This window comes from Capsicum annuum, chromosome 11 (assembly GCF_002878395.1).
Source record: "Capsicum annuum cultivar UCD-10X-F1 chromosome 11, UCD10Xv1.1, whole genome shotgun sequence".
Lineage (NCBI taxonomy): Eukaryota > Viridiplantae > Streptophyta > Magnoliopsida > Solanales > Solanaceae > Capsicum > Capsicum annuum.
Window position 1 is genome coordinate 30,738,909 of NC_061121.1, and position 27,229 is coordinate 30,766,137.

The window sequence follows — 27,229 nt, forward strand, 5'->3', positions numbered from 1 at the left end:
TCCTGGAAGAGTAGTCCTTTACCTGAAGATGACTTTATATATCGCAAAATCCAAACTGCATCCCAATGACTATTACAGGGGGAAGTCATAAACTGACTTACAACACTCATAGGAAAAGAGATGTCAGGTCTAGTCATTGTGAGATAATTCAACTTTCCAACCAACCTTTCAGGATCACTGAGTGGCTCCCCCTGTCCTGACAGAAGTTTAGCATTTGGATCCATAGGAGTGTAAATGGGTCGACATCTCATCATTCCTGTTTCCTCAAAAATGTCTAAAGCATACTTGCGCTGAGAAATAACAATACCTGAGCTGGACTGAGCAACCTCAATACCTAGAAAGTATTTCAATCTACCACGGTCTTTAGTCTGGAAATGCTAAAAGAGATGTTGCTTCAAGTTAGTGATACCATCTTGATCATTGCCGGTGATAACAATATCATCAACATAAACCACCAAATAAATACACAAATTTGATTCAGAATGGCGATAAAACACTGAATAATCAGCTCCACTATGAATCATGCCAAACTCTTGAATAACTATGCTAAACTTTCCGAACCAGGCTCGAGGAGATTGTTTCTAACCATAGAGTGACTTGCGGAATCGACATACAAGGCTACTAGACTCCCCCTGAGCAACAAAACTAGGTGGTTGCTCCGTATAAACTTCTTCCTCAAGATCACCATGCTAGAAAAGCATTCTTAATATCCAACTGATAAAGAGGCCAATGACGAACGACAGCCATAGAGAGAAAAAGACGGACAGATGCTATTTTAGCCACGGGAGAGAGAGTGTCACTATAATCAAGATCAAATATTTGTGTATATCCTTTGGCAACAAGGCGAGCCTTCAGCCGATCAACCTGACCATCTGGACCAACTTTGACTGTATAAACCCAACGACAACCAACAGTAGATTTACCTGCAGGAAGGGAAACAAGCTCCCAAGTACCACTCGTATGTAAAACAGACATCTCATCAATCATAGCCTGTTTCCATCCTGAATGGGAAAGTGCTTCACCTGTAGTCTTAGGAATGGAAATAGACAACAAAGATGATACAAAAGCATAAAGGGGTGATGACAAACGATGATAACTCAAGAAAGTATAATGTGGGTTAGCATTACGAGTGGATCTTATACCTTTTTGAAGTGCAACTGATTGATTAGGAAGAGGTAGGTCCGCAGTAGGGGAAGCGTCAGGCGCAGGACATGAATTATCTGGGACTGATACTGGACGTGGGCGGCGATGATAAGTCAAAAGTAGTGGCACTGTAGCTAGAGATGGAGAAGTAACCGTAGATTCCTTAAAGATTGGTGTGGGTAAGACTGGAGGTATGGGTAAGACTGGAGGTATGGGTAAAACCTCAGAGATATTAAGATGATCAGAAGATGTATAGAAAGGTTGAGATTCAAAGAATGTGACATCCACTGACATAGGGTAGCGACCCAGATCAGGTGAATAGCATCATACCTTTTTTGAACTTGAGAGTAACCAAGGAAGACACATTTGAGAGCACGAAGGGCTAATTTATCTTTTCCAGGGGCTAGGTTATGAACAAAACATGTGCTCCCGAAAACACGAGGGGGGATAGAGTAGAGATGTGACTGAGGAAATAGTATGGAATGGGGAACCTTATTCTGGATCCAAGATGATGGCATTCTGTTAATGAGATAGCAAGATGCGAGGATCGCATCGCCCTAAAAACGCAGTGGAACATGGGATTCAATGAGAAGAGTGCGAGCAGTCATAATGAGATGCCTATTTTTTCTTTTTGCAATACCGTTTTGTTGAGGGGTGTATGGACATGATGTTTGGTGAATGATTCCTTGATGAGTCATGAACTCCTAAAACTGGGAGGATAAGTATTCTAAGGCATTATCACTACGAAAAACACGAATAGAAACACCAAATTGATTTGTATTTCAGCAAAAAAACTTTTGAATATAGAAATAACTCGGAACGATCTTTTATTAAGTAAACCCAAGTACATCTTAAAAAATCATCGATGAAAGTAATAAAGTAACAAAATCCTAAGGGTGAACTGACTCTACTAGGACCCCAAATATTGGAATGAACTAATGCGAAAATAGACTCTGAGCGACTCTTAATACTACGTGAAAAAGTAGCACGGGTGTATTTCCCAAGTTGACACGACTCACAATCTAATGTGGATAAACTAGACAAACTAGGCACCATCTTCCGTAGCTTGGATAGACTAGGATGTCCCAAACGTTTGTGAATAAGGTCGGGAGGATCTGTACCGGAGCATGCTGTTAAGGAATTTGAAGAGGTAAGATGGTAAAGGCGCTATGATTCATGTCCTATGCCAATTGTCTGTCCCGTTTTGCGGTCCTGCATTAGAAAAGAATCATAAAAAAAAGTTATACTACAATTAAGGGCACGTGTCAAACAACTAACAGATACAAGATTAAAAGGACAACCAGGGACATAAAGAACAAAGTCTAGAGTGACAGAAGATAAGGGTTTGGCTTGTCCAACTCCTTTTGGCTCTGTTCGAATTCCATTAGCTAAAGTAATAGCAAGAAGAGATTGTGAATAAACAATAGCAGACAGAAGTGATTTGTCACCAGAAATATGGTCAGAAGCACCTGAGTCTACAACCCATGATCCAAAGGTAGGAGATTTTGCAGTTGAAGCTATTGGTAGAAATATATGCTTACTTGCTTGATATTGAAGATACTCATTATATTTCTTGTCAGATAAATATATACGTTGATCACCTGTGGTGTTAGACTGAGCAATATGAGCATTTTTAGATGGTCGATCATGCAAAGAATAGCATATTCCATGAGTATGTCCAAGCCTTTTACAATAACTACAGTTAGGTCGAGAATAGCATATGCCACGAGTATGTCCAAACCTTTTACAATAACTACACCTAGGCCGAGATCTTCCAAATCGACCTTCCCTTCGTTGATTCTTCATAAACTCTGACATTTGAGTTTCTGATCTCCTCATTAAGATTTAGATTTAATCATGAAAAAGAAATACTATTGGAATTTGGCCCTGAAAAAAGGAAAGTCCCCGGATATAAGATCTGATGTTCGAAAGTTGCTCGGAATCAGAAAATAATCATATGAACAGCCTTGGAATGAATAAGCGAGGCTACTAAAAAAAAAAGAAACTGCCGTAAAAGTCGCTGGAATGTAGGTTCTGGTGATCGAAATCTTGAAAGACTTGTCGGAATCAAGAAAAAACTATTGGTACAACCTTGTAATGAAGTGGCGACCTAGCTGAAAAAAAAACTTGGCCGGAAACTGGCCGGAATAAACCGCACACGTCGGCGAATGAGGCGCAAATCTGAAAGTTCCGGCGGCGCGTGGATCACCGGAGATGAGATTCGAGCACTGGGGTTTGCTCGCCTGGGTGTTTCTAACCTCGTGGTAGTGTTGGTTTTCGCACACAACACTTAAAAAATAGATGAGGGCTCAAATTGGACTTGACAGTCGCCGGAAATTGAAGTACCGGGCTGTCTTATTGAGTTTTCTTCCCAGAAATTTTCTCACAAAACCTACTCTGATACCATGTGAAAAATATGAGAGAAAATATTATTGAATTGTTGTATCTAAATTATTATATTGAGACCCTATTTATAGACACTACATTCCAATCCTATTCTTAATAGGACTGCATTACAATCCCTTTCTAAGTAGAATTCAATATGCTATTCCTATTCATATTCTACCAGCCATGATTCGTGGGCTCAGCATGACTGAGAAATTTGATGAGGTTGCAATGTATTTTTAGCATTGCAGAAAAGCCTGTGAAAAATTGAAATAAATTGCTAAAGAGTGGAACATCATATTGGTCTGCTTAACACCAGATTGATCTTACAGTGCATGTCACACAGACTCTAGACAGCAATTGCAAGCTTATTTTAATTTATTTAAGGGTGGAGGTCCTAGAAAACAACAAAGACGTTAAAAATTCTTGTTGCCAAGATTCATATTGTAAGGCCAGATCGTGTTGCATTAAGTGTTTATGGATATCTTGCAGGTCCATATCAGATGATATCTTCGTCACACTCTATGGAAAACAATCTGTAGCAGATAAGAACAAGAAAATAAAGAAAAAAGTAAGAAATGAGGGGCAAAGGAAATTCTTATTCTTTTTTTGGGCAGCACAAAATTGTAATTGAAAGATTATAAAAGAGAAATCAGAAAATCTCAAAATACAGCTTTCGTGTTTAAGGTGAGCAACATAACTATAAAAGATCAAAAAGGGAACTTAACCTGCATTAAGAACAGATGCAAATGAGGATGAGACTTTGGATCAATTGTGACTTCAAATAGAGGAATGAATACATTATCCAGAATATTCTGGAAGGACGTGACAGTTCCCATACTCCTGTACACATTGTATAACCGTGGGAGCTGCAAAGTGTAAAAGTGAGAAATGCATCATATATCCATCCACAAGCAAATATACTGACATAACTATTGAAAGGATTTAAAATGCCTAGGAGAATTCATTTTGTGTTTAAATATTCCCATTATGTAGAACTTAGAAATTACTGCACAAAGACGTAAACTTGAAGCAGAGAGACCATGTCTGGTGCCTTAAATCACAGAGTGGAGTTTACTGGACAGGTTATTTCTATTGGGACATGATTGATTGTGTAAATATTGTGCAGATTTCTCTCCCTTAATTGTGCTCTATTAAATGTATAAAATACTCTAGCTGATTTCTAGGGATTTAGATATCTAGTTACTTAGTTACCCTTTCCTTTACTTGTATTTATATTGCTGTAACTTTTGGATGATATACAAGTCTAATACACTACTCCTCCTTCATCTCTTGAACCTTTAATTTCAAGGATTAGGTTCGAAAATAGTAGTTGACAAGTACATTGAAGGAAGCCAGACAAATGTGTGGAATCAATATATAAGAAATTACTCTTCACCAGCGCAGTCTCCAAATATAAAAGAGTTCCAAAAGGAATTGAAATAACCGCGAGGGAACAGTCCCAAAATATTCTACCAATACCACCTTCTTTGATTAGGGAATAGTTTCACGTGCAACATGATACTCGGAGAGGATCAAAACTTCTACATGTCACTTCTCCATAGATAACAGACCAGATGGCATCAGCATGATCATTTAGCTTATAAGGCCATTTATTCTCAGTCACAACTGCAAATAAATTTAAAGACCATATAAAACCTTGTAGCCAAAGGTGGATCTAGGATTTAAACTTTATGGGTTCCAATTTGTAATTTTACCACCTTCATCATATTTACTGGGTTCAGAATCTATTATTTGTACATATTTAGAGAAAAATTTGACACATACATAGCCTACGCCAAAACATATGGGTTCATCTGAACCCGTAGCTTGTTTATCAGATGCGACTCTGCCTGTAGCAATCCAAAGACCCAAGGAAAGATAACAGAGCACCAGATCCATCATTTGTCCTCCAAACATCTGCTTAGTTTCCTCCTTGCGCCTTCCTCTTTCCTCACCCACATTTCCATGTGGGGATGGGAAAGTTTGTCTCATTCAGCATTTCAAGTCTATTTTAATGCTCACTTTATCAAGCAAATTCCTAAATATTCCAATTTCATATCAGAACCAACCAACCGACACCAAATACTAAGCAAACCATGCTCTCAATAAATCCGTCACCGTTACAATTCTACCAGCATCAACCATTGGGTCCTTCACGTAACCACTTCCAAAATAGCTTATACTCCAAAACAATATCAATTCCCTCTGGAAAAACTTCTAGAACATGCCCACCCACCCCCACCCCCAAAAACACATTTCGATATTGAAACCAGAGAACAAAAATGTGTAGCAAATAGGAGAGTCTTCAAAGAAAGGGATGGGTCTGGCACTGATATGGAAAGCAATATGTTCGCAAGGCAAAAACAAAAGGAAACAAAACGTGATGGGGGGGTTATAAACATATTTATGCAGGTATTCCTAGCTATGGGTTCTGCAATTTTTTAGCAATGTGGAAAACTCATGTAATTTATCATATTTTTATAGGCGATGAAGGTGGTAAGGACAATAGCCCAAAAGAAAAGCAAACCAAGTTAACATAGAAGCAATAGGGTCTATCATGCTTGCGAAATATTCACCAGCCACCAATATCTTCAATGAGTAACAGCGTAGGCATTAAAAAGCCGTGAAATGAGACAGAAACGGACGAGAATCACCAATATAATACCATGATCACGATAAGCATGCACCACAGTAACAGCAAGCCTACTGAGACCACAATTCTGCCAGCTATATTTGGTAATAGAAGTGGATAAGAATGGCTAATAGTGGAGAGTGATGGATCATAAAAGAAGCAGCTTCTGAAGTAAAATTGCCATGGTAATGAGGAGCAACAACAATGTACCTAGTTGTAGTCCCACTAAGTAGGGTCTGGGTAGGGTAGAGTGTATACAAACCTTACCCTACCTTAGAAGTAGAGAGGTTGTTCCTGGTAGACCCTGGGCTCAGAAAAAAAACTCCAAAGCAGTTCCGAACAAGAAGTAATGAGGAGCAAGTCAAGAAAAGTTTGAATTTAGGGTTAAAAACATCATATTGAATCAAGTAGGTTGTGACCCAACTTCAAAGATCGCGAACTCTTAACCTGAGCAAATAAAGATGTCTTATTAAAATGCTGTAAAGTAGGTAACTCAGTAAAAGATAAGGTGAATCTTCCCACCGGTGCTAAGGTTGATATTCACATATTGGAGAAGCACATATTTTTAAAGATGGAATTGTGAAGGATGTACTGTTTGTACCTGATTTTAAGCTTAACCTGTTATCAGTGTCTAAGATGACTAGGCAGCTTTCATGTTTTGTTCCTTCTACCCTGACTTCTGACTTCTGTGTCTTTCAGGACCTTCACAGTGGTAGGGTGAAGGGGATTGGTAAAGAAAAAGGTGATAGGTGCATTTTCAAAGGGAAGTATGAAGTGCATAAGGCACAAACAATTCCGTCTCACAAACTTGTGGCAGAAGTAGCTGTGTAGGACTGCAGGCTCTGGCATAGAAGGCTTGGTCATCCCTCATCTCAAACCTTAAAGTTGTTGAACATCTTGAAGCATAATAAGGATGTAGAAGGTCTGAACAATTGTCATGTTTGTCCCTTAGCTAAGCAGACTAGACCAACTTTTCCAATAAGTAATACTAGAGATGCTAAATGTTTTGATGTTGTACGTATGGATCTTTGGGGACCCTATAAAACACCAACCTATGACAAGAAATACTACTTCTTAACAATTGTTGATGATCATAGTTGATACACTTGGCTTCATTTGTTGCAATTAAAATCTGAAACTATTGTGGCTCTCAAAACTTTCGTGTGCATGATTCAGACACAATTTGGTGCTCATATTAAAGCTATAAGATCTGATAATGGCACAAAATTCTTTTAACTCTCAATGTAGCGACTTATTCAGATCTTTAGGAATTATACATCAGAGTAGTTATCCTCATGGCACATACACCTCAACAACATGGAGTGGTTGAGAGGAAACACCGACAAATCCTGAATATAGCTACAGCTATCAGTTTCAATCACAGATGCCCATCAGGTTTTGGGGTTTGAATGTTAAAACTGCAGTTTATCTGATGAATAGATTGCCTTCTTCAGCTATTGAGAGTAAAAGTCCTTATGAGGTACTGTTCTCCAAGCCTCCATCTTTATCACATTTAAGAGTTGTTGGTTGCCTGTGTTTTGCATCAGTGTTACCAAGGGGTGACAAGTTTTCAGAAAGGGCTAATCCTACACTCCTGATGGGTTATTCCACTACTCAAAAGGGATATTTGTTGATGGACCTAACAACTAACAAGCTGTTTGTGATCAGTGTGTTCCAGGAACATGTGTTTCCTTTTGCAGATAAAACCACTGATGAGTCTATTGCAGATTTTCTTCAACAACCAGATGTTGTTGATCATATAGATGCAGATTCTTATACAGATGTTGCTCCCTCAGTAGTTTCTGATATACCAGGTCCTGAAATACCAAACGCAGACATGTTGCACTCAGACACCTCAGTTGATTATCAACCGAGATAGTTCCTAATCCACCTGATGACACTATCCTGTCTCTATGTGATCTCCCAAGAAGAACACCTAGATTGTCCAAACAACCTGTTTGGATGAAAGATCATGCAACACCAGGAAAGGAGAAAAAAAAAAAAACCTCTAACCAACTACTTATCCTATCAGCTATCAATGCTACTTATCCAACTTCTCTACATTGGTGGAACCTCGGTGTTTTAGCCAAGCTGCTAAAGATGAGAGGTGGATTGAGGCTATGAAGTTGGAGATCAAAACACTTGAAGACAATAATACTTGGAAAGTTGTTGATCTGCCTCAAGGAAAAAATTATCATTGGATCAAAATGGGTGTACAAGATTAAGTATAAGGCTAATGGAGATATTGAGAGGTTAAGGCAAGGTTGGTAGCCAAGGGATATAGTCAACAAGAAGGCTTAGACTACCGTGACACTTTTTCTCATGTTGCAAAGATGGTTACAATGGTGTGTGTATCAAATGGATGTATATAATGCATTCTTACAAGGAGACTTGGATGAAGAAGTATATACGGAGATGTTGGGTTCAAGATTAAAAGTGTGACTGGAAATGGAGGGAATTAAGTGGAGGAAAAAAGATCTAACACTTAAAAAGGAAAGTGTGCTCAAAATGAGGAAAGCCTGCTAAATTTTCCCACATTGGTGGGAGAAAGAAACTTTCATGTGTTTATATTGAGAAACACATCTCCACTTACACTCTATTTGGTAAGTGAGGCAAGAACTAATAGGTGCCTTGCGCCGTCGTCGTCGTCGCTCGGCTCGGCTTCGGCTTCATCAAATGATCGATCAATGAGATTAAGATAACACTTAAAAAGGAAAGTGTGCTCAAAATGAGGAAAGTCTACTAAATTCTCCCAGATTGGTGGGAGAAAGAAACTTTCATGTGTTTATATTGAGAAACACATCTCCACTTGGTAAGTGAGGCAAGAACTAAGAGGTGCCTCGTGCCGTTGTCGTCGTCGCTCGCTCGAATTTGGAAAATGATCGATCGATGAGATTAATCTTTTTGGACAAAATTTATTTGAAACTTAGGAAGAAATCCAAAGGAAAAACGCAACAATTTTGCTCCTCCATTAACGTGCATGCTTTTGCATGTAGAAACGATGTTGAAAGCTACTCGGAAGAGACACAACTTTTCGAGTAAAAGACACTATTTCGTGAAAAGGTATGACTGTTGCCTCATTTCAGAAGAGGCACATCATGGCTATATAAACCTGCATTTTTCCCACAGGTTTGGCACAAACATTTTCCGCATTAAAACACTTCTTGTCTTCTTAAAAAACTCTATGTGATCATCTCCTGTCGAGTGAGTTCGAAGAAAAACAGAAAGTTTGAGGTACCGCTACTTTCTGGTTGTGAAGTCATTTTATCCTGGGAGGAAAATTCTGCAACATCAAGTACTTGAGGGGAATTATTTCCTTAAGGACACTTTGTGAATTCAAAAAACTTGGCTTATTCTGTTTCATCTTATTTCTTAATAATATAACACACTTCTTTGATAGTTCATAGTGAACTTGTGTTGAAGGTGTTGAAAAACTTCATAAGTGTTCTTGAAACGTCTTGAACTTGTGTTGAAGTTTACTGAACTAACATACAGATTTTGTGTACCCGAACCAACAATCTTAAGAAAATAAACTAGAATCTGTATTGTTTGGTTTCTGGAGATTAAAGCTTTACGCTTTCTACTCCGTTTGAACTTAACAAGTGATTTGAAATCATAAAAACTTCATCACAAGTTAAAGGCCATTCGGTTAACGATTGGAAGTCATAAAAACTTCACCGTTAAACTAGAAACAAAGGGTGTTTAAAGTTGCGACAACTTTATAAGTAGTATTTCGATATATTAAAGTTGATTGTCTTTTTGTGACAGGAAAATGACTACTGACAGTCATGTGAATAATGCTAGGACGAGTGTGGTAGCAACTAATGTTGCCACGAGTCGTACGAGTGCTCCGCAGGCAATTGCACCAGCGGAGAAACCCAAAAAATTCACAGGGGTTGATTTTAAAAGGTAGCAACAAAAGATGTTCTTCTACCTTACAACGTTGTGTCTTCAACGATTTACATCTAAAGAAGCTCCAGAGATACCCGAAGGAACTTCGGACCAGGAGAAATTTGTCGTTATGGAGGCGTGGAAACCCTCTGATTTCCTATGCAAGAATTACCTTCTAAGTGACCTCCAAGATGACCTATACAACGTGTATAGTGTGGAATGAAAACGTCAAAAGAGTTGTGGAGTGTGCTGGAAAGAAAATACAAGATGAGGATACTGGAATCAAGAAGTTTTTTGTTGAAAGATTCCTTGAGTTTAAAATGATTGACAGCAAGACTGTTGTATCTAAGTACAGGAACTGCAAGTTATCATCCACGATGTCCTTGCGGAAGGTATGAATTTAGTAAATACCTTAGTTGAACATGTTAAAAATGTTCTTAATGTTCACATGAACTTTATTGTAGGTTTGGTTGTGAACGAGGCATTTCAAGTCGCGGCAATAATATAGAAGTTGTCACCTATGTGGAAGGACTTCAAGAACTACTTGAAAAATAAACGAAAGGAGATGACAGTCGAAGATCTCATAGTGAGACTGCACATCGAAGAAGACAACAAAGCCGCGGAAAAAAAGTTGAAAGGAAATTCTGCAATGAGCGGAGCAAACATGGTAGAAAACGACCACAACTCGAAAAAGCGAAAGAAAGTTGGACAGGAAAGCAATTAAGCTAAGAAGAAATTCAAGAAAAAATGCTTCAATTGTGGCAAGATTTGCCACAAGTCAACGGATTGTCATGCCCCAAAGAAAAGTAAAAAGAAGGACCAAGCAAATATGGCAGAATCCAAGAAAGAAATGGGCGATCTGTGTGTCATGCTGTCTGAATACAACTTGGTGGAAAATCCTCGAGAATGATGGATGGATTCCGGTGCCACCCGCCATGTTTGTGCAAATAAGGAGTTGTTTGTTGCATTTGCTCCGGTTCAAGGCAAAGAGAATATCTATATGGCAAACTTCGCAACTGCAAAAGTTGAAGGAACAGAAAAGGTTTGCCTTAAAATGACATCATGCAAAGTGTTGACTTTGAACAATGTCCTGTATGTACCGGAGTTACGAAAGAACTTGATTTCTGTATCACTTCTTAATAAAAATGAATTCAAATATGTTTCCGAAAAAATTGTACTTAGTAAAGGAGAAGTGTACGTAGGAAAACGCTACCTCACTGAGGGTCTATTCAAAATGAATGTAATGAATGTTGAAATCAATAAAAGTTCAGTTTTTTCTTACTTGCTTGAGTCTAATGATTTGTGGCATGAACTATTAGGACATGTCAATTACAAAACATTGCGAAAACTGATTAACTTAGAAGGTTTGCCAAACTTTGAGTGCAATAAATCAAAATGTCAAACGTGTGTGGAATCAAAGTATGCTAAGCATCCGTATAAGTCCGTTGAAAGGAATTCCAATCTCTTAAACTTAATCCACACTGACATTTGTGATATGAAATTGACACCATCTCATGGTGAGAAAAAGTATTTTATAACTTTTATTAACAATTGCACTAGATGTGTTTAGGCAATAGATGCTAAACAGTAAGGATGAAGCAATAGATGCGTTTAGGCAATATAAACCAGAAGTTGAAAACCAGTTAGAGAAAAAGATCAAAACGATAAGAAGTGATAGGGGCGGAGAATATGAATCTCCCTTTGCGGAAATGTGTAGAGAATGGAATTGTCCATCAAACTACGACCCCGTATTCACCTCAATCTAATGGAATTGCGGAAAGAAAAAACCGAACCTTAAAGGAAATGATGAATGTCTTACTAATAAGTTCAAGTTTACCGCAAAACTTGTGGGGAGGAAGCTGTCCTTACAGCTAACCGAATACTCAATAGAGTGCCTCACTGTAAGACACTATCAAATCCATATGAAAAATGGAAAGGAAGGAAACCCAACTTGAAATATTTCAAAGTGTGGGGTGTTTAGCAAAAGTCCAAATTCCTATGCCTAAAAGGATGAAAATAGGACTTAAGATAGTAGACTGCGTGTTCATAGAATATGCTAAAAGTAGTAAAGCATGTCGGTTTTTGGTTCATAAATCCGAACATCCGGATATCACTAAAAATACGGTAATTGAATCAGATAATGCTAAGTTCTTTGAACACATTTATCCGTATAAAACTAGACATGAACAGTCTAGTGGAGGGTCGTTGGATGTATATAATAATGAGAATCCAAGACATAGTACGCGTCAAAAAATGTCAACTTCGTTTGGATAAGATTTTGTAACATTTCTCTTAGAAAATGAGCCTCAAACATTTAAAGAAGCGATGTCGTCTTCAGACTCATCCTTTTGGAAAGAGGCAGTCAATAGTGAGATTGATTCAATCTTAAGCAACCAACGTGGGAGTTGGTTGATCTTCCTCCAGAAAATAAACCTTTAGGTTCTAAATGGATCTTCAAAAAGAAAATGAAAACGGATAGTACTATTGACAAATACAAGGCAAGACATGTAGTAAAAGGCTTTAAACAGGAGGCAGGCCTTGATTACTTTGATATATATTCGCTTGTAATGAGGATATCGTCAATTCGGATGTTAATTGCCTTGGCGGCGGTATATGGTCTTGAAATCCATCAAATGGATGTGAAAACAACATTCCTAAATAGAGAATTGGAGGAAGAAATTTACATGAAACAGCCTGAGGGTTTTGTGGTTCCAGGAAAAGAAAATAAGGTGTGTAAACTTGTTAAGTCACTTTATGGACTAAAGCAAGCACCTAAACAGTGGCATGAGAAGTTTGACCAAATCATGTTGGCAAACGAGTTTAAGATAAACGAATGTGATAAATGTGTTTATATTAAAGACACTCTAAATCACAAGGTCATTGTTTGTTTGTATATGGATGATATGTTGATCATCAGTAGAGACATTTCTGACATAAATGCTACGAAACGAATGCTTGAGAGCAAGTTTGATATGAAAGACCTTGGAGTTGCGGATGTGATCTTAGGAATAAGAATCCATAGAACTCCACAAGGGTTGACATTGTCATAGTCTCATTACATCGAAAAAGTGCTTGAAAAGTTCAAGTATTTGGAATTTGGTATTGCCAAGACTCCATTGGACGTGAGCTTTGCACTTCAAAAGAATGAAAGTGAAAGTGACTCACAGTTGCACTACGCAAGAGTGTTGGAATGTTTGATGTATATCATGAATTGTACACGGCCAGACATAGCATGTGCTATTAGTAAGTTAAGTTGGTACACGAGTAACTCATTGGATGGCAATGAAAAGAGTTTTAGGGTATCTTAAATACACTCAAGACTATGCTTTGCATTATAATAAATATCCTGCGGTAATTGATGGATATAGTGATGCAAATTGGATCACCGAATCAAATGAAGTAAAATCCACGAGTGGATATGTATTTACTATAGGAGGAGGAGCAGTCTCTTGGAAATTGTCCAAACAGACATGTATTGCTCGATCCAAAATGGAATCTGAGTTTATCGCATTGGATAAAGCCGGTAAAGAAGTAGAATGGCTCCGGAATCTTGGAAGATATTCCTTATTGGCCCAAACCAATGGCACCAGTATGTATACATTGTGATAGCCAAACGGCAATAGGTAGGGTAGGAAGCATGTACAACGGTAAATCTCGTCACATAAAATGGAGACATAATACCATTAGAGAACTCTCTAGTGGAATTATCATTGTTGACTATGTGAAGTCAAAGGATAATGTGTCGGATCCACTTACAAAAGGCTTATCTAGAGAGAGAGTTGAGAGAACATCCAAGGGAATGGGTTTAAGGCCTAGGACAAGTCAGCATAGCGATAACTCTACCTAGCAAACTTGAGATCCCAAGAGCTAGGTTCAAGGAGATTAAACAAAGATGTGTCTGATAGGTTCAACATTGTCAATAAACACAACTCATTCTCATGATGAAGACAATGTTTAGTAAACAAGGATAAGAATTATGGTGTGAAGTCTTGTAATGATTATCTAAATTTGACAGATTTGACCAAATAGTTTAATCTATAAGATTGAAACGCTTAGAAATCACCTATGTGAGGGCGAAGTGGAAGTCGCTTCAAGGAGAATGTTAGTAAAGGCCTATCTCTAAGCTCTCATGAAACCGGGACGTGTTCGTGGCTAAAACGAACAAAATCGTGAGAACCATATACGGTAAAAGGCTGATTGTGTGACATGTGTTGTTTAGGTGTACATTAAAGCTCGACGGTTCAAAGATATCAAATCTACTGATTGATGAGTCCATCCGATGCATGTTCACTATGAAAAGTTCAAAGGGAAACCCACTTATTTAGATGCAGTCAGTCTTTGCTTGATGATCACATACTTGTCCATAAAGTTTTACAAATAGTCATTCCCCATACAGGTTGGGGATTGTTGGGTTCAAGATTAAAAGTGTGAATGGAAAATGGAGGGAATTAACTGGAGAAAAAATTGAGATAACACTTAAAAGGAAAGTGTGCTCAAAATGAGGAAAGTTTGCTAAATTCTCCCACATTGATGGGGAGAAAGAAACTTTCATTTGTTTATATTGAGAAACACATCTCCACTTGGTAAGTGAGGCAAGAACTAAGAGGTGCATCGCACCGTCGTCGTTGTCGCTCGCTCAGCTTCGGATTTGGATTTGGATTTGGATCGATGAGATTAATCTTTTTGGACAAAATTTATTTGAAACTTGGGAAGAAATCCAATCCGAAAATCCAAAGGAAAAATGCAACAGTTTTTCTCCTCCATTAACGTGCATGCTTTTCCATGCAGAAACGATGCTGGAAGCTGCTCGGAAGAGACAACAACTTTTCGAGTAAAAGACACTGTTTTGTGAAAAGGTATGACTATTTAGATGGTTGTGGTTATTCGAAAAAGACACACTGTTTCGAATAGACAGACATGACTATTCTGAAAAGATACACCTTTCCGATGAACCATTGTCTCCTTTCCGAAGAGGCACTTCATGGCTATATAAACCTGCATTTTTTCCACAGGTTTGGCACGAAAATTTTCTGCAATAAAACACTTCTTGTCTTCTTAAAAAACTCCGTGTGATCATCTTCCGTTGAGTGAAGTTCGAAGAAAAGCAGAATGTTTGAGGTACCACTACTTTCTGGTTGTGAAGCCATTTTATCCTGGGAGGAAAATTCTGCAACCTCGGATACTTGAGGGGAATTATTTCCTTAAGGACACTTCGTGAATTCAAAGGACTTGGCTTATTCTGTTTCATCTTATTTCTTAATAATATAACACACTTCTTTGATAGTTCATAGTAAACTTGTGTTAAAGGTGTTGGAAAACTTCAAAAGTGTCCTTGAAACGTCTTGAACTTGTGTTGAAGTTTACTGAACTAACATACAGATTTTGTGTACCCGAACCAACAGGAGACGCTAGATGGTTTCAAGATGGAAGGACCACACAATGTATGTAAACTGATTAAGTCATTATATGGACTTAAACAAGCTTCAACGCAGTGGAATATCAAGCCTACTTAGCACTAATCAATGCAGGATTTAGTCAAAGCACGTATGATTACTCTTTTTTCACTTTGAGAAGGAAGGCGGGAATGGTTGGAGTGTTGGTATATGTGGATGATTTGCTTATTACTGGAGATAATGCAGTCATATATGTGAAGTCAAAGAAGTATCACATCAACAGTTTAAGCTCAAGGATTTAGGGGAGCTTAAATGTTTTCTAGATATTGAAGTACTAAGATCAGACAGGGGAGTTATATTGAATCAAAGAAAGTACATCCTAGAACTTATATCTGAGATCGGACTTACAGGTGCAAAGCCAAGTTTTACACCACTAAAGTTAAATGCTAAGGTAACTTCAGTAATTTGATAAAGCTACTGGTGCAACAGGAGATATTATTCTTAAAGATGCTACATCTTATCAAAGGCTTGTTGGGAAGCTTATGTATGCTACTATTACTAGGCCAAATATCAGCTATGTTCTGCAGACCTTAAGTCAGTTTATGCAGCAACTAAAGAAGTCTCATTTGGAAGCTGCTAACAGAGTAATCAGGTACTTAAAAGGCACTATAGGTCAAGGCATTTGGCTAAAGACTCAGACTACTGCAGAGTTAACTTGTTGGTGTGATTCAAATTGGGCTGCATGCCCTAACACAAGGAGATCGGTCACAGGGTATGTGATACATTTTAGAGGATCCTTAGTATCTTAGAAGTCCAAGAAGCAGCATACAGTATCTAGGAGTTCAGCTGAGGCAAAGTATAGGAGTATGGCTTCTTGGCAGAGATTACCTGGTTAGAAGGTTTATTTGCTGAGTTAAATGTTCCTGTCATCAAACCTATTACCATTCTAAGTGACAGCAAGCCTGCTATTCAATTAGCAACTAACCCTATCTTTCAAGAAAGGACAAAACATACTTGTGAAGACTGTGTATGTTCCTACTCAACACCAGGTGGCTGGCATACTCACCAAGGGACTAAGTCAAGATCAACATCATCATTTGCTAGGCAAGCTTGGTGTGCTTTAACATTTTGCACCCTTCAAGGGGATGTTGAAATAACACAGTTAGGAGTTAGTTATTTTTTACTGTTCCATTGAAGTTAATTACAATGAGAGTGAGCTGTATAAGAGCCGAGTGGGTTAGTTTGTTACGATAGTTAGAAGCTTCTAGATGATTCTAGAATAAGCTGTGATAGTAAATGTGCAGCTGGGACTCATTGTAACTGATTCTGTTCTTCTCAACACAACAGTTCAATACAGTTTCCCTTCTCTTCAATGTAGCTAGTTTCTCAATATTGCCTCTGTTCTCATCAGTTGTTATTGAGTGATTTTAACAGTGGTGAATAATATTGTTCTATACCACATCCAGAAATTCTAACTATTCAAATTTTAAATTTTGAACTAATATTTTCACTAAAAAATAAGTAGTCACTAGTCAATATTCACCCATTACTTCACTATTTTCTTTCACTACTGCTTGAAGAATAAAAAAGTCAAATTAACATCTTAAGGTCCGCCTCCAGTCAAATACTATAATATAATGAAAAGAAGGGCTTAATTTACACAAATATTACATGACCAGCATAATACCCACCTGAATCAACCATACTGCATTTTGGCTATAAAGTTCATTGTTCACAAACCAGCTAGCCAGTGTATCCCATTCACTTTGTTTCCTTCCATAGATGGAGATTCTGTATTCAGCCAACTGAAAAAGAAGAAAAGGATTACGTCATATATTATTACAGCAAATTATCACCATACTAAACTATGAAAGTAGTACTTCGCAAATGAGGTGTATATTAACAATCAGAGAGACAAATGCTAATTTGATAGCTACATGTTATATCTTAACGTGTTATTAAGTACCCGCAGATCCTATTGGAAGCAGTTTTCACTCTTGAGGGCTATGAACTGCCTAAGCCAATCAAGCGGCACTCACAAGTCGCAAGAACTACAGTCACATGCAGCAAACAATTTTAAGGTATAAACAAGCAGCCAAGCATGTTCTTACTGGTCAATGAAAATGCAATGGACCATGAGAGACCGGGATTCAGACCCCAGCAGATGGGGAAAATAGGAGAAAAAAGTAGTAGTTACATGGTTTCTACTCATTTTTCTAATCCTTGGTGGATAGAGTTCTCTGATACTTGTGGAGGTAGACGGTACCCTGAACACTCAGTTATCAAAAACAAAACCTACAGATTTTTTTAATTCCAAAAAATAAACAACAAATTCCAATCAGCAAGAAACTCCAGTAAAATTCGGGAAAAACAAGAACTTGCACATCAACAGATTGACAACTATGAATCTGGTGCTTCTGAGTGCAGCAAGAAAGTTACAGACTTTGATAACAGAACCATTTTCTCATGAACGGCTTATCATGGCAAATATTCAGTCAGAAGAAAACATATATTTCCAAACAACAGTTGTATCATAGGCCATTCCAGAAAAAGAAGCCATTTTTGTGTCAAATTCTCCCTCTCCCTAGTTAATTATCCTAATTTAACTTTGAAAGCCAACTTGTTTTCAAGTTTGGTCATCCAATCCGTTCAACAATTTGTTGTTAGATATGAGGATCACACTTCACTGAGGCATAATTGCAGTAGTTTGGGCTCTTGCAAATTGTATGCTCTTATTAAGTCAAGTTCAAACCAACATAATCAGAGCATACATGATATTGAAAATTGGCAGTATCCTTTCGAAATCAGGTCAAGCGAAGTAAAGTCTTTTAGTAGTCTCATAGCATTTAATGTAATATTCTTCTATTCATCATGAAGTAGAGTTGATCATTGTTCAGTAATTTCTGGAAAACTGGGGCAACAACTGAATAAGTAAAATGGTATATGTTCAGTTTGGTCTTGAACTAAAGGTTTTGGCTATTTGTTTCAGCTCCTATTTGGCAAAATATATACAGAACTGACTGAGTGTAAAGTCAAAAATTGCTTTTAAGATAATATACATGTTCTTTTATATAAGAAAATATACAAATTTCATGTTAGGAAAAATGAGTTGCACATGCTTAAGAGTTTACGGAGCTTCTAGGAAAAGAATATCTTATGTTTAAAATTTTTTGGGATTGTATAACAGCCACAGTCAGTTTGTTACCATCACTCTAATCCTTTCTGAATATATCAATTTTTCTAAATATTGTGAATAATCAACAAATTAGTATAAGAGCAAAACAACTGCATCAAAATAATTCTAAAAAGAAGGAAAAAGATAAGTGGAAGAAACTATCTCAAACATATTAAGGCATGTTGCTGTACCTGGTATTTGCTTGCTTCAAGATCTTGCAGGACTTCCTTAGTGACTTCAGCCAAGAAGCGCCCTGAATAAGACAATATTTTGAAAACGAAGAGATATATTTTATCGTTACCAAAACGATATCAAAGAAGCATATGTAACGGCAACAGATCTAAATGTGACAAACTGTCAGCAAGGGTATACAAGCCTTAACATGGAACGAGTATAATTGACATTGGTCAGGATATCCCCACAGATATTTAAGAAGGTATACTCCGGAAGGACGTAGAGCTTGACAAGGTGCCATATACATCACTATCCACTCAACCTACTACACTTGAGCCGAGGGTCTTCCAAAAACAGCCTCTCTACCTCCCTGAAGTAGTGGTAAGGTCTGCATACACTTTACCCTCCCCAGACCTCACTTGTGGGATTTTACTGGGTATGTTGTTGTTTGTACTTGTATCCACTCAATCCAAGTACCCCCACACTTCAAACAAAGCTAGCAAGAAATGAATTGGTTCTCCTAGTCAGTCTATTATCCCAATTGTTCTGTACCTTTACGTTGGTCCTTACACACTACACATCAATTTTATGTATCATGTGTGAACGTGACATTGAGAGTACAAAATATGTTTCCATACAGAAGGAAGCAGATACAGCATATGCATGCTTTCGTGCAATTAAAGTATATTTTCATATAGCTACTTCTGTTTTCTGCTTTTTCCTTTCTGGTGACTATCCGAACAATTATTAGAAGGTGTGATCAAGCAACAGTCAACAAAAAAGAAAGTACAGTTTTAACAGTAGTGTAAAAGTTGTCTTCGTGACGGTTCCAAATAAAATTACTCGCCAAAGAGATTTTTAATTGAACAATTCTAAAGTTAACCACTCAAGAATGTGTTGGAAACCAAAGAAAATTCAAAAGTACCCTTTAATGACAGTTGTGTTATGGGAAGATAAAAATTTAAGAAAAGAAATTAGAAATTTTTCTGTAATGTCAAATGACAATCCTGTAGTAAAATTCACGATTAAAAGTTGCATCTTCAAGGAACACACCTTGGATAAGGTTGTCTTGCTTTAGAAAGATTTCTCTGAGTCTGCTTTGTCCGCAAGGATTATATTTGAGATTGAATTTGTCAAACCGGTGAAATGTACTCTTATCAGCATGTACGTCCAATAGATCAACATTCAGATCATGCCTGCAAATAAAGTGCTTAGAAGAGAAAGAATAAATAGCACACTTCCCACCCTGGGCACAGATAGCAGATTATTAGAGCTTATACAGAACAACAAAAGAGAGCAAAGGTTGATGCAAACCCTGTCAAGTCCAAACTCTCAAAGACTTCCTTCAGCGTAAGGTACTGTCCATCTCGAAATATGACTACCTGTTTTGCGAAGACTCCTGTGATTAAGACCAAAAGAATAGGCATGCCATATTCCCACAGAAATCTGCAAGTGAAAGTATATACCCTTGAAGTAATAAATTTCCTACCTCGTCAGGTTCTTTTCTCAGTTTCGACTTGATGAACCGCAGAAGATGCTTCTGATTCATGCAAGCAGAATGATGCACATGGGTATCAACCTTTCTGATATTGTAGAAATCACGATGAGGTGCACTTTTTTGAGCCAGAAATTCCCGGTCGGCGTTTACTAGCAAATGGAGGCGAAATTTCTATACAATATCAAGTAAATGCTATGAAAAAACAAGATAATTAACAAATGCTACATTATCAAGAAAATTGGACGGGGAGAGGGAGGGGGGAAGGAATTAAAGAGATTGCCAAAACCCGTCACCTCCTCAAGAAATCGCAAACGATGATGACAGTAAGAACGAACATTTCCTACAGCCATTACTTTGAGGACATGGTGCATATCAGTGAAAAATGTTGTTGCGCTAGCAACAGGGAACAGCTCTTCCGTATCTACAACATGCAAGGTAGGACGTGAAGATCCCATGAGGAAGGCCCACGAAAGTTAATGATGAAACAATGTCATGCTACTATATCCAATCAATTGTGTTCCACTTTCTAAACCAAACTTACCGCTTTCACTGGCATAAACATGTACAACTCCATCCTCCATTTTAAAATGGTGCTGCAAGCAGAGAAAGAAGTATTATTATTAGAATTGTTCTTGAGACAACATCCATACTTTGAGATACAGAGAATACAGCAGCCTAAGAATCAAACCCTTTACGGTCATAAATGAGTTGAGGATCACAACTCACAGAAGTTGCTTCAAATTGGCCAAAGCTAAATGGATCAAGTTTCCCATCAGATGCTTTTGGTTCACTCATAATCTCTTTCATCCATGGAGCAATTTCTTCCCTGTAAACATACTTTTCTCTCAAATATAAACATTCACGGATCATCTTCAGTACTTCTTCCTCTTCAACACTCACAGACTCTGCAGGAAAATGATAGCAATTGAAAGAATAATATTAAGTATGAATAAGATCACAATAACACAAAGACTTTCTTAAATTTGAGAGATCTCACAAATAGTAGCCGACACATCCCTCATTAATTTACCACACAATATTGCATGAGAATACATCGAAATAACCCGACCACCCTTCCCTGTTTATGTTTTCGTGCTCCAAACCATGTAACAGATGAGTTTATATGTTGCCTAAATTGTTTATGACTTGTTCGTATGAATCCAGAGGGGGTTCTGGCTTATTCAGATCAGTTTAGGATTGGACCTGGTGCGATCACGATCACAGAGAGCAAGGCAACAAAACAAGGAAAAGAGAAGTCTGGGGAATTGTGGATGTAGGATTGACTGACAACTTCGCGATAGCGAAGTAAAACCTTGTCCTAGAGAGCCTCATCCGCAATGGCAAAGCAGGGACTGTGATGACGACAAGAGCCCGGCTCAGCTTCCTCCGCAATAGCAACAGAGGTTCAGGGGTTACGTGATCACAGAAACCCTGGGATGTATATTAAGAGTAATAGGACAGACCACTTTTCTTCACAAATCGGAGTCCTAAGCTACGAGTTTGAGTTAATCTAAGAGAGGGAATCACTAATTGGACAAAGGTAACAGTTCCAATCCATTTTTAGAGCTCAGTACGTGATTGTGTGTGGATTTTACATCCAAATAAAGAGGATTAATGGGTGGGAATTCTGGTAGTGAGCTCTAAGGGGTTATTTGGTGTCTGGTTACAGTTATGTAGGGATTAGTAATGCAGGGATTAGTTATACAGCAAGTAGTCATGCAGCGATTAGTTACACAGGTATTCGTTATTTAGGGTTAGCTTCTTTTTTTTTTTGAGGAGGGTAACTTGTACTTCATATCCAAAAAAGGCTCAGCACCATCAAGCAGGTGCAAAGGCAAAAAGGTTTCAATCACGAAATAGGATAATGGGGGGTCCTATGTACAACTACTTATTTAGGGTTAGCTTTTTTTTTTTTTTTTTTTGAAGAGGGTAACTTGTATTTCATATCCAAAATAGGCTCAACACCATCAAAAGCAGGTGCAAAGGCAAAAGGTTTCAATCACAAAATAGGATAATGGGGGATCCGATGTACAACTACTAACTTACTGATTGTCAAGGGTTAGTTATACATGTATTAGTCAATCCCTCTTCTACGCTGCATAAAATAAATATAAATTCCCTCATACATGTATTAGTTATGCGAAAAGAAAAATATGAACCCAGATATTGTAATACCAATGCTATGTTTTATGTGAAAAGAGAAAAAAACAACCAAACATTGTACAACTTATGCTAGATTCTATGTGGGGACCACATTTCCTTCACAATGTATAAAGTTATGCTAGTTTTAATACAAGAATAGCTCCTTTCTTACCAGCAAACAAACGATTCCTATATTCCTAAAATAGAAAATAATGACTTTGAACCACTTACTCCGTATTTGAATACAACTGGGCTCACTGGATTAGTCATAATCCATAAATATATTCGGTCAAGAGATTTGACCAAATTCGCTTTTTTGGGTTGACTTTGACCGCAGATTATATGGAAACTGATCCAATGCATTGGTTTAACACTATTAAACATCCTTTTGCATAGATCGGGACATTTGGAGGAGATTCAACGTGGAAATAGAGCACTCATGGGACAGTAGCTTAGCTCGGACCATGGTAAGGTGTTGACTTCTGAAGGGGGTTTTCCTATAATCATGAGTGATTACTTGAACTATATGTTACGATTATGGGGGTTCACATGCCATAGTTCAGTTATTCACTCACACTGTACATGCCAGTATGACCATTGAGCATGTCTAATACATTGTTTCAACTTCAAATATAGTTATTGGGTATGTTTATTGCATGGCTTGAGATCAATATTTTAGCATGATAGATACATGGCTCTATTGTGTGTGGATGGGATCCTCCATCATGAGTCACTAACCGTGGAGCCTTTTGGGAGTGACACGCCTTTGATGCATTTTTTACATGTATCCCTGAAGTGCTTATTTCAGTTCATGATTTAATTGTGCAGGAGGCGAATTAGGGTAGAAGGTTAGTATGAGTTTCGGATGTTGTATCATTTGTTGTATTACTTGATGTATCATGTATATGGTATTATTGGATGTGTTGATTTCTATAGTATCTTGTCCTTTTACTATTCCTTGTATAGATTGTTTTATTTTGAGCCGGGGGTCTATCGGAAACAGCCTCTCTATCTCACATCTAAGGTAGTGGTATGGACTGCGTACACTTACCCTCCCAAACCGCACTTGGTCGGAGTATACTGGGTATGTTGTTGATTTAATTGGTATATTAGCGGTTGATGTTACTTGACATGACCAATATGGTTTTTGTGACGTTCAATGTATAATATTATGTACTGTAGGATGTGAATTAGTTATACATAGTATTATTCACTATTTTGTAAAGTCTCACAACGGTCGTTTGGGACATATGACTCACTGCTCTTGTCCCTTCTTTTGTTGCAATACATATTCGACTACCAGTGGGATACATGGTTGATCATAACCAAGACTGGATAGTTGTTCCAAAGTGTGCCAACCATTATAGTTCTGTGATACCTAGGACCTCTTCAGGTTGTCGGGTTCATTTGTAATTTAAGCTAATCTTAGCTCAGTTGATGGACTTAAACCTTAGTTGTTTAGATAGGTATTTGCGACCGGGTTATTGTGATGGCTATTACACTACTGTTGTTGGATCATATACCAGTGTTGGCTTAGTGTTTATGAATGCGTGGATTATGTTTAAGGACGGTTCACACAACAAGGAGTTGCAGCCTGTAGGTGCCAGTCATGGATTCTTGGGATTTCGGTTTGAGACAATGATAGTTATGCATTGGATGAGTCCACTTAACACGAATTATATTGGATGAGTCCACTTAACACGAATTATACATGTTTCACCTTGATTATCAAGGAAAATAATTGATTATGAGAAATTCAAAAACAACACTTACTAGAGGACATAGTCTACCAAAACCCGTAGAGAACAAGAAAATCAGAATACCGTGTGTTGTAGCCGGCAGGGGCAAAATGTTGTTGAAGAAACTGGGATCATTTTCCACAATGTGCTTAGATGCTCTGTCTACCTCTCCAACATCATGATTTATGTTAGATCTTGCCTCAGGTGCGACTGTTTTATGCTGAAGATGCATGCGACTTTTAGTCAAGGCAGAGATAGAAAATTCTTCTTCAGTTGGACCGATATCCTACAAAGTAATGCGAGCAAAAGAAACAAATTCATGAGCGATTTCAGTTTAAAACTATCCAACTGTACTAATCTCAAAACCATAGTGGCTGGTGGGAGGATAGCAATCCAATGTGGCTGAACTATCTTTAGTCAATAAAGCTGAATTGAACAATCACCTAATGTTGGTAAAACTAATGACATGCAATTTAACATTTAGTCAATAGAGATGAGGGAATCTAAATATCCATGGCAGGAAGAAATAATAAGGAGAATGTTCAGAAGCTTTGAGAAATTGGAGAAAATGTTATGTTGACTGGAAGCAGGTCAAATAGCAATTTGGCCATGATGTCTGTTCTTTCTCTTCCTCTTGTATTCTTTTAGCAGTACAGTAACCAATACTCATGATCAACTCTCATAAATGCATTGATGCACACATGCCACACAATATAGAGAATGGTTATCTTTGTTCCTTTCTCATTTTGACCCTACAAAACACACACCTGCGACACTACCTAAATTCAGAGGTTTAGAAACAAACATAAAGCTTTGGTATAACATCAATGTTATACATCTTGAAAATACTTGGTGCCCCACTAGTGCTGTGGTTCATTGTGAATAAGACGAAAAGTTCAAGTTGATTCTTTCTGAATAAAATTACTTAACCTCTAAAAAACACTACTCCAATAAATCCAGTTAAGTGTAACTTCACATTCATATAACTAGAGCTTCAGGCTTTTCTAATCAACATAAAATGTCAGTTATTAAATATTAAACAGCAAAAAAACAGTGGATGTAACGAAGATAGATACAAAATATATACATAAAATAGCAGAAGCTTGTCAGATTTTACATTTGAGCATCCAGTTCTAAAATTTACATTATCATAGGAGAAAACAACATCCTCTGCAGCAACAGCAAACTCGCTTTTGTCCTCATTAAAGTTCCCAACCGTTTCAACTGCAGAATCACCTGAAATTTTTGGAGTCATTGGCTTCCCAACAGACTCTACTCGCATCGTCGGATTAGAGCTACTCATAAATCTTTCTTCACCTGAAAATATGACAAAATTGGAATCTATAATGAATATCTCAGAAATCTATCTTCACCTAAAATATGGCCTGTCACAATCCATGTCATCCCAAACATATCTTCACCTAAAATATGACCTGTCTCAGAATATTATGTACTGTGATGATTGTAAAGATCAATCATAAAAACCCCTTTCCTTACATTCAAGTCGCTTTCAGCCTCTTTGATGAGAAATGCGAAAGAAAGATCGACATAAGAAGCAGATGTTCTCGACACGGAATTCCATCCAGATTTCTTAACTGTTTTGTTAGGCATTGGCATAACTGGCCGCAGCATGTATAAGAACCGAAATAGGAGTAGGCCCCTCCATGGCATCACGTAAACCATACATGAAGGGAAGCTGTGTCTCATTCATGTGATGAGAAAGCTGAGAATGAAAATTAGCAGATTTCACATCTACTGCAGATTATGTTCCCCAAATCATTTAGAATTATGAAACTAAGCGGGCGAGGAACTAGTTCTATGCTGGCTATCCATCTTACTTGGGCTTAGGAAATGCAACTCAAGCAAACTCACAAAATTAAGATTTTTTTCCTTTTTCTTTGTGTTTTGATAATCATGGTGTCCAAGCCTGTTTGAGCTCACCTCAACTAATTCACAGCATACCTACCACCCACCCACCCAACAACAACTATCAGGTAACTCTATCCACCGAGCTCGCACAAGCTTAAGTATAAATAAATTATTTTTTTAAAAATAAAAAGACATCTCGGTGCACTAAAGCTCCGTGTGCACAGGGTCTGAGGAAGGGCCAGACCACAAGATCTATCATACCAGCCTTACCCTACATTTCAAAAATATCATGTTTCCACAGCTTGAACTTGAAAGCTCGTAGTCACACAAGCTTAAGTATATAAGAGTAAAAACTCTGAGTTCAAAAAGCACGTACCTAGCTTGCTTTTATTTCTCGGAGACGAAGAACTCGAAGGAATCGAATTGAGCTTCTCGACAGAATTCATCAACACTTTCTTCTCCGCAGCACATTGAACTTCCTTATCAAAACTCGAATCCTCCTCATTCATCCACTCATTCGATACCCTCACATTCGGCATAGACGACGAAACTCTATAAATCGCCAACACACTACTATCATTATCATCGTAATCATAATCATCCTCCTCAACAACAACATTATTATTATTATTATGATCAATCGAATTCAACATAACATGATCAATCTCATCATCTTCATTGAAATCAAAATCATCTCCATCAGAACCTCCGACGAGACTTGATTGACGACGGCGTTTAAGACGGAGTTTGAGGAGGCGTTCGAGGACTTGGTCGACGCTGCGTTTGTGGAGGTAGAAAGCGGAGATAGCCATAACGGATGCGCCGAAGAGTGCTGCTATTGCGAGTTGCATTTGGGAAGTTGATGGGGATAACCATGGCTCCATTTTTTGTTTGTTCAACCAAGCAAATGAAAATTGTTGGGAGTGTGCGTGTTTAGTGTGTTCTTAGGATTTATAGGGTTCAGGAAAAGAAAAATGAGGTTTAATTAAGTTTTTAATTGTAGTTTGGCTAGTTTGTCGTATCTATCCTCGATTGGCCGCGAAACAATTTTTTCTCCTTTTTCTTCAAAAATATTTTTTGATAAGTAAAATCAACATTTATTATATTGTTATATATATATATATGTATTCTAATAAAATATTATTGTAATTTAATTTATTATATTGGGTGTGTGGGCAGCAAATA

The 27,229-nt window shown here is 37.7% G+C and overlaps 1 protein-coding gene across 1 annotated transcript in view; it reads right to left on the minus strand.

Moving 5' to 3' along the window:
- The window catches only part of LOC107847788 (probable AMP deaminase), a gene marked incomplete in the record, with an annotated part of 32,979 nt that extends 5,960 nt beyond the window's left edge, over positions 1 to 27,019 (minus strand). The window contains 12 exon segments of the mRNA XM_047398710.1: positions 4,257 to 4,397; positions 17,139 to 17,252; positions 18,814 to 18,875; positions 19,850 to 19,992; positions 20,111 to 20,178; positions 20,286 to 20,465; positions 20,588 to 20,715; positions 20,836 to 20,887; positions 21,021 to 21,199; positions 24,260 to 24,461; positions 25,320 to 25,492; positions 26,421 to 27,019. Coding sequence (XP_047254666.1) covers positions 4,257 to 4,397; positions 17,139 to 17,252; positions 18,814 to 18,875; positions 19,850 to 19,992; positions 20,111 to 20,178; positions 20,286 to 20,465; positions 20,588 to 20,715; positions 20,836 to 20,887; positions 21,021 to 21,199; positions 24,260 to 24,461; positions 25,320 to 25,492; positions 26,421 to 26,928 — 1,950 coding nt within the window.
- Between the last annotated feature and the right edge of the window lie 210 nt (positions 27,020 to 27,229).